At 65.6% G+C, this 11,258-nt stretch overlaps 2 protein-coding genes across 2 annotated transcripts; both read right to left on the bottom strand.

The window, feature by feature from the left end:
- Positions 1-120: 120 nt before the first annotated feature.
- On the bottom strand, positions 121-1,649 carry B3GNT3 (UDP-GlcNAc:betaGal beta-1,3-N-acetylglucosaminyltransferase 3; the record flags this gene model as incomplete). Its single annotated transcript, XM_084276146.1, has 2 exons — positions 121-1,254; positions 1,623-1,649. 2 exons carry the CDS (start codon positions 1,647-1,649, stop codon positions 121-123), a joined length of 1,161 nt encoding a protein of 386 aa, XP_084132272.1.
- Positions 1,650-2,149: 500 nt separating this feature from the next.
- Positions 2,150-10,379, bottom strand: FCHO1 (FCH and mu domain containing endocytic adaptor 1; the record flags this gene model as incomplete). Its single annotated transcript, XM_084276145.1, has 27 exons — positions 2,150-2,293; positions 2,759-2,923; positions 3,403-3,467; positions 3,685-3,884; positions 4,015-4,147; positions 4,622-4,777; positions 4,907-5,018; positions 5,101-5,206; positions 5,309-5,427; positions 5,694-6,305; positions 6,434-6,525; positions 6,602-6,644; positions 6,758-6,820; positions 6,908-6,932; positions 7,012-7,190; positions 7,280-7,334; positions 7,433-7,454; positions 7,535-7,607; positions 7,701-7,745; positions 7,924-8,020; positions 8,135-8,233; positions 8,372-8,476; positions 8,602-8,754; positions 8,867-9,008; positions 9,306-9,380; positions 9,475-9,566; positions 10,353-10,379. 27 exons carry the CDS (start codon positions 10,377-10,379, stop codon positions 2,271-2,273), a joined length of 3,078 nt encoding a protein of 1,025 aa, XP_084132271.1. The 3' UTR covers positions 2,150-2,270.
- Between the last annotated feature and the right edge of the window lie 879 nt (positions 10,380-11,258).

Genomic DNA, 11,258 nt, shown 5'->3' with positions numbered 1-11,258 from the left:
TCGGGGACCCTCCCTGGTGGCAGCAGCAGCAGCACGGAGCAGCAGCTACTAAGGATCAGCAGGGAGCTGCATCCCAAGCGGCCCCAGGGTTGTACCAGTGCTTCACCCTGGCTCTCAGTCCTAGAAGATGCTCACCTTCTTGCCGCAGAGCAGCTGGGGCTGGTGGATGGCTTGCCACATCACCACCGTCTCGTAGGGCGCGAAGCGGTGCACCAGCAGCAGCTCCCGGTAGTAGCAGGGGTCAAAGGGGTCAGTGTTGACCGGCACCCCCATGCCCACGGTCCGGATGCCCATGTGGGATGCGGGACGCAGCCCTGCCCTCTCCAAGCACATACCCAGGTAGACATCATCAATGGGAAAGAGCTCGATGTGCCGCGACTCCCGGGAGATGACGCGGGCGGTGAAGCCGGACATGAGCATCCCGCCACCGCCGCAGTAAGGGGGGTACCTCTCAGAGGCCAGGAGCTGAGTGGGCACGAAGTATTTGCTGCGCTGGAGGCGGACGGGGTTGTTTTTGCTGAAGAGCTGCCCCACCATGAGGTGCTGCTCCTGGGTCCCCATGGCAAAGCGGACGACGTTGTCCGTGTTGACGAAAACATCGTCGTCCCCGTTGAAGATGAAGCGCACTCCAGGGCAGTGCTCCTCCAGCCAGGCATGGAAGAGAACCTGCTTCAGGGTCAGGTTGAAGAAGGTATCCCTGAAGGCCCATTGCAGCACGTCCCCGTGCTCCTGCTGCTCCAGCTGCAGCAGCCAGTTGAGTTTCTTCGCATCCCGGGTGCTGGGGGCCACCCCCGTGAGGAAGACCCGGCGGATGAAGGCTCCTTCGAAGGTCCTCTCCTGCCCCCAGGTCTTCCGGATCACCTCCCGCCGCTCGTAGTTCAGCGGCGACGACTTGATGGCCAAGAGGAGGAAGATGTTTGGGGACCCCTTAACCCCCCCACACTTACCGGGGACGTTGAGCAGCGCTGGGAAGTGCCGGCAGTGCCGGTACCGCATGAAGTCCCGCACGTGGCCAGGCAGTTTGGTGAAGCCAGCGATGCTGTGCACCGAGACGTTGGCCACGCACGGAGCAGTGGTGGGCTGAACCTGGGCTGGGGGGTGCCTGGGGACTGCCCGGGGGCCGGGAGGGATGCTGTGCTGGGGGGTTGTGCTGAGCCACAGCTGGTCATGGTGGTAGAGCAGGTAGCAGAGCCCCAGGACCCCCACGGCAACCACAGCCCACAGCTCCCGCCTGTAGCGCCGCAGCGACGCGCTCTGCAAGAGATGGGGAGCGGAGCTCGGCACAGACCCTGGGGCTTGCAAGGATTGGGGGGAGGGATGACACCCAAGGAGTTACCACTGGCTCAAGGAGGAGGAAGGTGATGGTGGCAGGGTGGTCCCGGGTGCAAGGAGCCCACCTGGGTTTGCTGCAAGGGGGCTGCACCGCGACAGGGGACCCCCCACTTGCCCACTGGCACCGCACGGAGCCTTGTGAGCTGGAGATGGAGCTGGCCAGCCCTCAATGGAGGTGGGGGCTGGTCACGGTGCCCAGGAGTGCTGGTTTGGACCCTGCCACATTGCACAGAGCCACGAGACCCCCTGACCCCAGCCAACCTCCCCAGACACCCCCCCCTCACCAGTACCTTGTCACGGAGCCAACTTGGGGTCATCCTCGCACAACGACTCCCCCCGTGCCTGGAGCGCTGTGGCCCCAGCAGCACAGGTATCTCCCCCAGGGGTTGGATCCCCGAGTCCGCCCGTCTGTCTGTCCGTCCGTCTCCCCACCACCACCTGCCTGTCCCCCTGCTGCAGGTGGGACAGCAGCACCCACGGGCGCAGGGAAAGGGCTCAGCACAGCACTGCCTTCTCCCTGCCTCGGTTTCCCCCCGCCCCACAGCACCAGAACCCCTCAGGAGACCACAGTATATTGGTTGAGTCCCGTTTCCAAGGAGAGGCCCAGAGGCCCCGGGGATGGGTGTTGCTGCAGGAGGCAGTGGGAGGGGTTATTACAAAATAAAGTGTTTAATAAAAGAGCAGTTCCTGCTCCCTTCACAGCACGGGGGGACCAACCACGGGGGCAGCAGGAGATGACGCGGTGACAGCCGCAGAGCTGGGGATGGGGGGAACAACACAGGTGGGGGGCAGAGGGAGAAGAGGAGGAGGTGGTAGTGCATGGGGGGGCTCCCATCCAGCGGCACCCCCTCCCCAGCTGGCCTCCATCCAGTGTTTCAAGTTCACACAACCAAAGGGGGAAGCCCTGGGGGGGCTTGGGGGGTTCGGTAGGAGGTGCTTCAGGACCCTGCCAGGTAGATCCCTGTGGAAGAAAGGTGGTAAGGAGGGGCTGTGAGGGGAGCTGTGAGGATGGAGGGGGCACGTGCCCAACACAAGGATGGTCATTGCCTGGACCTGATGCCAGCCTTTCCCCCCAACCCCAAACTGGGCTGTCCTCACCCTGCTCAGGCTGGGCACTGCTGTGGGGCATCACCCAGAAAGCAGGGAATAGAGCAGACCCCCACACCCCCCAGGGCTGTGGGGAGCAGTGAGGGGACCCCCCGTGCATCCCATGGAGAAGGGACCCTGTCCACCTTGGGAAAGGGACCTCATGTACCCCTGGGAACAGAGCCCATGCAGCCCGGAGAGCAGGGAAGAGTCCCCCCTGCATCCCAGGGAAAGGACCCCCTGCACCCTGGGGCCAGAGGGGAGAGGGGGAGGAGCTTGCACCCCCCCCAGAGTGATAAGGAAGGGACTCCTGCACCCCCCAGCACCCCCCCAGCCGTACCTGTAGCAAACCTCTTCTTGACCAGCGACATGCGGTACCCAGCGCTCGCCAGCTCCACCTCGACACCCGACAGCGTGCTGCCCTCGCTGCTGAACTGGGCTGCCACAGGGCTGGGCTTGCTGGGTCCACAGAGGGGTTCCCAGCTGGCAGAAAGCTGGCCACAGCCTGGGGGAGACAGCAGAGGGGATGGAGGGGGCAGGGGAGGGGATGGAGGGGGCAGGGGAGGGGATGGAGGGGGCAGGGGAGGGGATGGAGGGGGCAGGGGAGGGGATGGAGGGGGCAGGGGAGGGGATGGAGGGGGCAGGGGAGGCGATGGAGGGGGCAGGGGAGGCGATGGAGGGGGCAGGGGAGGCGATGGAGGGGGCAGGGGAGGGGATGGAGGGGGCAGGGGAAGGGATGGAGGGGGCAGGGGAAGGGATGGAGGGGGCAGGGGAAGGGATGGAGAGGGCAGGGGAGGGGATGGAGGGGGCAGGGGAAGGGATGGAGGGGGCAGGGGAAGGGATGGAGGGGGCAGGGGAGGGGATGGAGGGGGCAGGGGAGGGGATGGAGGGGGCAGGGGAGGGGATGGAAGAGGTCTGCAGGGGCTGAGCCTGGACCCCACTCCTCTGCCCCATGCCCTCAGAGCAGGACAGGCACAGCCTTACCTCCTTGCCCTGGGGCACCAGGGACATCCAGGAGCCTCCAGAGCAGCCGCTTCTCCTCCAGGTTCCTGCCAGGATACGAGCACGTCCCCAAGACCCCAGGCCCTCCCCAAAACCCTCCCTGCTGCAACCCCCATCCCACCTCACTGCCTTCCCCAACCCCACTAACAGCCCATTTCCCAGCCCAAGGTCCCCCCCTCTCCCACCCTTGCAGGGAAAGGAGGTTGGTTTTGGATTCCCCCTGCCAGTGCCCCCCACACACACACCCCCACCCCACACACTTACCAGCTGGCTGCGGGCTGCAGCCTCAGGTTGGCAACGGGCTCGTCCACGGGCAGCAGGACGTGGACGTTGGCGAGGGGCACGGGCAGGGCCAGCGCGCCCGCGTTGTACCCGTACTCCACGCTGACCCGCGTGGCGCCCGGCGAGCAGTCCCAGCGCACGCACAGCCGCAGCGGCGCCGAACCGGGGCCCAGCCGCGAGAACTGGGTGCAGGGGGTGGGCAAGGGAAGTCAAGGAGGGGTTCTGGGGTGGAGGGCACTGGGACTCGGGAGCTTGGTGAGGGAGCAAAGCGGGGGGTGTCCCAGATGTGTCCCCCGCCTCCCCAGGGCTCACCTGGTACTTGAGCAGAGCTACGTTGTAGTAGGAGGCGGCTGGACTCTGCTCTGCTTGTTTTTGCAGGTGCCCGGTCAGCGCTGCCATGTTCAGCCAGAAGTCCTTGGTGCTGGGGTCACTCTGGGATGGGTCGCTGCTGGGACGGGGTGGGGAGGGGGTCAGGGAGGCACCCTAGGACACCCGGCACCCCAACACCCAGCTGCTGCACCCACTGCTTCCCAGGATGTCCTGGCATCCCCAGGAAACCCCTGTACCAAGACACCATGTCCCCACCGCTGCATCCCCCACTCCCCCTCGATCCCTGCATCCCCCCAGGGATCCCCTGTACCCTAGTACCAGCTCCCCATCACAGCATCCCCCCAGGGACTCCTTGTACCCCAAAACACCACCTCCCACAATCCCTGCATCCCCCCAGGGATCCCCTGTACCCCAGTACCAGCTCCCCATCACTGCATCCCCCCAGGGACTCCTTGTACCCCAAAACACCACCTCCCACGATCCCTGCATCCCCCCATTTCCCAACACCAGCTCCCCCCCATCACTGCAACCCCCTTCCCAGGCACCTCTGTGCAGCCGGTTCGGTGGTGCCCCCATACCCCCCCCCCACCTGTAGAGCAGCTCAGCGTTGGGCAGGAACTGCTCGATGGCGCTGGCGTTGAGCAGGCGGAAGCTGAGCACAGGGGGGGCCATGGTCCCGCTGAAGACACGGACGATGCCGGCGGGGAAGGACATGGTGAGCTCCCCCGTCACCTTCACCAGGCAGCTGCCAGGGGTAGGACGGGGGTCAGCAGATGCTCCAGGTAGGACACAAGGAGCTGGGGTGGGGGGAAAACAATGGCTTCCCCACCATCCCCCCCCCATCACCACCACCACCCTCCAGGACCCCTGGTACCTGTCAGCATCACACCCCTTGAAGTAGGCGTGGATGTACTCGGTGAAGGCAGTGGCCACGGGGAGCGCATCCTGCGAGCCCAGCACCACGGGGCTGGGACCCCGCGACAGCCCTGGGGAGGAGGATGGGCTCAGTGCCTGGATGGGATCCCCATCCTCCTTAAATCCCCCCACCCCAAACTTCCCAGGACCCACCGAGCGCCGGCTGGGAGACGGCGAAGAAGCCCCGCTCACCCAGGCTGGCAGGTGCTGAGTGGGAGGGTCCACAGCTCCAGGAGGGCGAGGGGCTCAGCGAGCGCGACTGCAAAGCAAGACGGCGTTGGGATGGGGGGGTCCGAGTCTGGTCCCCACTGTGGGGGTCCCACAGTCTGGTCCCCACTGCCCCCCCACCCCAGCCACGCACCAGGTCGCTGTTGCTGCCTGCAGCTGGACCAGCCACCGGCCTCTTCGTGCGGGAGCGGCGAGGGGGGGCCATGAGTGGGACCTCACGGGGGGTTGCGCTGGGCCGGGCAGGGAGAGCATCTGGGGGGTGAGGGGGGAGCACACACAGGGGGTGAGGAGAGATAACCCCCCACCACCACCCCCCGAGGGGCTCGCAGGAGAGTTTCACTAGTGCCATGAGCTTGTCAGGTCTCAGCCCCACTCTCAGCTGAGCCAGGTCTGGGTGAGACACTGTGCCCAACTTAGTTTGGGGGTGGTGGACACACAAAACTAAGGGTAAGGAGGGGTGGGGGGTGAGGGTGTGTGGACAGAGTTATGGGGGCAATTCCCATCCCAGTGTCACTCACCCAGCTCGGTCTGCGGTGGGGGAGCTGCTAGCGTGCCCCCCTCGGTCAGCCTGGTCCCCGAACCTTGGCAGCTCCACGGAGAGGGGCTGGAGGACTCCCCCGCGCTAGTGGGCGCCGGAGAGGAGGATGAGGAGGAGGCCGAGTTGGAAGAAGGACAAGGCGGGGGGGGGTGGTCCCCACCAGGGCTGTGGGGTCTGCCCCATGGCAGGGGCTCCCCAAAAGGGTCAGGCGAGGGGGCTTCGCGGGGTGCTGGGCCGCTGGGACAGCGGCTGCGTCCCCGGGGGGGCGTCTCCACATCCTCCCAGAGCCCCCCGGTCCCAGGACCGCTGAAGACGGCGAAGCCGGGGGGCTCAGGGAGGCGGCTGGCGGGGCTGCGGGACCGCAACACCCAGGCGCTGGGGTCTCGGGCAGTGGGTGCTGGGGGGTCTGGGGGGCCGCCCTGCTTGGGGAGGGGGCTCTGCGGCGTCCCCAGCTGTGGGGTCCAGGGTCTTGAGTCCGGGGAGGGTCCGGGCGCAGGGTGTGAGGGTGAGTCCAAACCCGAGTCCTCCACGTTCTCCGGGGAGGAGGAGGAGAAGGGCGACGAGGAGGAGGTGAGGACATAGGTGCGGGGGGCTGCGGGGAGACCCCCATGTCAGAGTGCTGCAGGAAGCAGGGGCCACGGCACCCTGGATGCTGTGGTTCCCCCTCCCCACACACACACACACTCTAAATCCTTCCCAACCCACACCCCAAATCCTCACCTGGGAAATCCTCCGCTTCAAAAGCCGACTCCAGGGGGGGCCCGAAGAGAGGGTCAGGGGGCACCATGTCCGGAGGGGCTTTCCCTGGGCAGCTGATCGGAGGCAGAGGGAGCAGCTCAGTGCCCACCCAGGACCCCCACCCCACCTCCATCCCTCCCTGCCCCATACCTGTTCACCCGCGCTGCCAGGTGCCCCCTCCCTGCACTGTCACCTGTGGGGAGAGGAGATATGCCGGGGGGGGTTGCAGAACCACCATCCCCCACATCCCCAGGACCCCCCACCCACCCACACACACACCCCCCATCATCCCTGCAACCCCTTCACCTGTCAACAGCGGCCCCTCAGGGTCTGTGTCGCTTGGGGCTGGGGTCAGAGATGCCACATGTCCTGGGAAGGGACAGGCTAGGGGACATGGAGCCAGGGGGACTCCTGGGCCGTGACAAGCCCCTTTTGGGGGGGAAGGGGGGCACTTACGGGACGACTGTCGCTTGACGGTGCCCTGCAAGAGATTGGGGACAGTGGGTGAGTTCACCCTGGCCTGGTCCCCGGGGACCCTGCAACCCCCCACCAAAGCTCACCCCGATGCTGGGGGGCAGGATGAGGTTCCCCACGGTGGCTTTCAGCTGCTCCATGGTGTCCTCAGCGCTGTCACCCGCCTCCCGGGGCTGCACTGGCTTGATGTGGACATAAAACTTGCGGGGCTCATCCTCATCATAGTCGGAGTCGCTGGAGGAGCAGATGTGGTTCTCTGCCTCGGCTGAGCCCCCGTCAAGGCAAAACCCCATCCTCAGACACCCCGAAAAAATCACACCTACACCCACCCCCCACACTTCAACACAAGGATACTGCAGGTGACGTCAGGGCGCACGGTGAACCCATCCTCATCCACCTCTGGGCAGCCCTGTGGGGAGATGCTCGGAGAGGTGATTGCACCCCAGTCTTCCCAGTACAGACCCCCCCCGCCTCCCTCAACTCCAGGGTTGCACTGGGATAACTCACCACCTCAGCATCCGGAGAATCCCTGGGGAGTGAGAGAGGCAGAGTCAGATCCCCAAAGGGATGCGGGAACACAGGGATAACAGGGAGAAAGGGGGTTCTTACACAGCACCACGATCCCTCTCCTTCCGGCTCAAGCCAGGGATACGGAAAGCTTTGCTACGGCTCCTCTTGGGTCCTACAAGGGAAAGGTGGGGCACAGAATAGTGAGAAGCCCCCCTCAACACCCCAAAATCCCCAGTGTGGGGCTGCTGGCTGCAGACGTACTTGCCTTCCTGCGCTGGGGCCAGCCGGTACTCCTCGAAATCCAACGCTCCTGCCAGCGAGAAGGGGATCAGCCCAACACCGCAGCTTGGTCCTCACACCAGAGGGGGATGCTCCCCCCTCGTGATGCTTCACCCTCGTGAGAGGGTGAAGCATCACGAGGGGGGAGCATCCCCCAAATGCAAATGGGGAGAGAGCCCACTGGGATGGGGTGATGCCCATGACCTCACCTGGCCGCTCTCGCCCGGTGCCCTTGCTCTCGGCGAAGCGCCGGAGCAGCATTTCGGTGCCGATGTTCTCCACGTTCTGTTTGAATTCTTCATGTACCTGGGGGGGGGGGGAAAAATAGCAGGGGGTGGGGGGGTGGTGTGGGCATCATACAGTCAAGTGGGACTTGGTTCAGGGTTGTCCCCATGCTGTCACCCCTCCCTGTGGACTCACCTGCCCAATCTGGACATGGGTGTCCTCCACAGAGTGTGAGTAGGAACCAATGAGACCCTTCATGTGGCGTAGGTGGGCTTCTTCCACCTCCTGAAAGCGCTGGGAGGGGGGGGATAAAGAGGGGGGGGGGTACCTCAGCCAGGGTGGCACATCCCCAAGGCCCAGCCTGTCTCCACATCAGCACTGCACAGCCCAACAGCGTGAGCCCCCTTCCCCCCCTGCCCCGGTGCTGCCCACCATGGCCGAATCCAGCATCCTCTGCTCGAAGTCAGCGCGGGCTGCGTTGTATTTCTCCACCGTCCGCCGCAGCGCCTCGCCTGCCTTCTTGGACTTGAGCTCTGCCTGTGGGACCGAGCAGCAAGAATGATGCTCAGGGAGGGAGAGGGGCAAGAGACAGGGATTATCTGGAGCTGCAGGGTGGGAGGGCGCAGGGGACACGGACACACAGGATGCCTGTTGGATCCCACCTTGTCGATCTCCTTCTGGCTGGTGCCCTCCCTGCGGAGCCGCTCATACTCCTGGCACTTGCTGTGGTAACTCTCCTTGGATTTGGGCAGCAGCTGGGCCACCCCATGCAGGAGCTGTACAGCCTCCAGCGTCCCTGACACCTCCTCCTTGGACTATGGGGGGAGCAGGGGGTGGAACACACACACACGCTGGGGTGTGCAAGGAGTGGGGAGGGGGGGGGTTTGGGTGATGGTGATGGGTGGGTGTGGGAGGGGGATGTGGTACCTTCTTGTGCACCCGGCCTTGCTCCTCGCCGTAGCGCGAGATCTCCTTGATGAGGTCGTGCAGCTTCTTCATCAGCTCCAGGTGGCACAGGGCCAGCTTGTCCGAGGAGATGCGGAAAACCTCCCAGAGCGGCGCGAAGGTCCTGGGTGGAGGCAGGGAAGGGGTGTTGAGGGGGGGGGACACAGGGATGACACACGACACGGACACAGGGTGAGAGAATCCCTGGGGATCCTGCTGGGGTGGTAGTACCCAGAGCCAGCCCATGGCAGGCGGTTGGGGATGTCTCAGACACCGGGGTTCCCCAGGGTAAGAAGGGTTGGAAGGGGTGGGCTGAGTCTGGGTGCTATTTTAGGGGGTGGTCTTCCCCCCCCAAAACAAACACCTCCACCCAAGCTTGGGGTGCTCTGGATCCATCCTCCACCCCCAGAGCCCTGCTCACCCCAGCTGGGTCCCGTTGGTGGCCATCTTCGACAGCTTCACCATGGCCTTGGCGTAGTTCTCCTCGATGGCAGCCCTGGGGATGGCAGGGAGAGGGAGGCTAGGGACAGAGCCCCACTGTGCTGGGGACCCCCACTGCCCACCCACCTGCTCTCTGACTCCCCTGGTACCTCTCACGGACGAAGTCGGCCAGCTCCTTGGTGGAGATCTGCCCGTGCTTCATGTTGTGGTAGAGCACGTCGAAGCCGTGGTTCTTCTCGCCCTGGCAGGGGACCACCCTCAGCTCCCAGACCCCACCCAGCACCCCTCAGGATGGGCAATCAGGAGACCCCCACTGGACCCACCCCCTCCATCCCTCAATGGGCCCATCAGCTGTCATACAGGAAGCACTATTTGGGGTGCAAACACCCCAAACGGAGGTCAGTGGCCCAGCCCCCCCAGTAGATGGTGCACAGTTGGGGTGTGGAGCCCCTCCAGCCCTGCTGGGGTGGTGCTGGCCAGAGCCAGCCGGTAGCAGACGGTTGGGGTGCCTCAGACACGGGGGTTCCCCAGGGTAAGAAGGGCCGGAAGGGGTGGGCTGAGGCTGGGTGCTGGGTGCTATTTTTAGGGGGTGATCTTCCCCCCGCTCCCCCAGCAGCATGGCCAGCCTGGGGGTTGCGAGTGACCCCCCCCCCCCCACCTAGGGAAACTGAGGCAGGACGAAGAGGAAGACGCAGGCAGCTGCAAGGCCCCAGCAGAGACAAACCAGGAAGCACCAGCCACCCTTTGTGCCCCCACGGTGCCGGGATGGGGATTCCCAGGGCGGGAGGGGGGTGACACACACACACACATGCAGACACCGCGGGGAACGGGGACAGCACCCAGGGGATGGGTGACCCCACAGCCACCCAGCCCTCCCCTCTTCCCTCAGCAATTAACGTGCAGCGGTACCGGAGGCATCAGGCCTTGATGAACCACCACCCCGCCCTCCCAGAGTCGGGGTTCCTCCCCCCACCCCGCAGAAGAGCACCCATGGGTGGAGGGGGGGATAGGGGGGGGCCAGGCTTACCCAGAAGTGCTCGCTGAAGTAGGACATCTTGGAGGGGATGGGGACACACACACACAGACACAGAGAGCAGCGTGTGGTCCCCCAGCTCAGCTCCCAGTGCCCTGGGGACACACCTGGTCCTTATGGGGGGGTGGGGAAGAGGGGGCTCAGCAGAGAACCCCCCCCCAGCCCCACACCCTGCCAGCACCCGTCAGTGCTTATGGGTTTTGCCGGGAAAGCACAGCCCCGTGGCTATGGAAACCGCAGGCTCCCCCCCCCCCACGCCCCCCCCCGTGCGCCCCTCCCCACGGTACGCAGCACCCCGGGGGGGACCGGGGGTCCGGTGGGGAGGGGGGGGGGGGGGGCGGCGCTTGGGCCCGACACCAGATACGCAGCTAAATAATAAATGAGCGGCTGCTGCGCAGCGGCGGCGGCTGCTCCCCAGCCCGGTGATAGCAGTGACACCCCCCCCCCGCCTCACCCAGCCCCCCCAAACCACCAATCCCCCCCCCCCCCCCAGACCAGCCCCTTTCCCTGCCAGAGGAGCCCCTTCCCACCCCCCCCCCCCACCCAAACAGGGCTCCAGGAGTCTAGATTCTCCCCCCACCCCACCCCTGCCTTGTCCTTCCTGAACCCCAAAGGCACCCAGCCGTGTTGGGGGGGGGGGTTACCCACCAGAGCAGCCCCCCTCGGTGGGGGGGGGACGACCCCTGGGGCTCTGCCCCCGCCCCCGCTCCCCATCACGCACCGAAGAAAAACAGGAAACCAAACAGACCGTGCAGGGCCGGGGGGTGGCACAATGGGTGGGGGTGTACTCACCCTGGGGTGCTGGCAGGCTCGTGGGGCACCCCCGATCATCCTCGGCGTGCCGGGGGTCTAGGGGGAGAGAGAGGGGGGAGGGCTAGGGCCCACCACAGCTCCCCCCTC

The sequence above is a fragment of the Gallinula chloropus genome (assembly GCF_964237585.1).
Source record: "Gallinula chloropus genome assembly, chromosome: 28".
In the NCBI taxonomy this organism is placed as follows: domain Eukaryota; kingdom Metazoa; phylum Chordata; class Aves; order Gruiformes; family Rallidae; genus Gallinula; species Gallinula chloropus.
The sequence above is the reverse complement of the archived record's forward strand: the minus strand, read 5'-3'. Positions and strand labels throughout refer to the sequence as shown.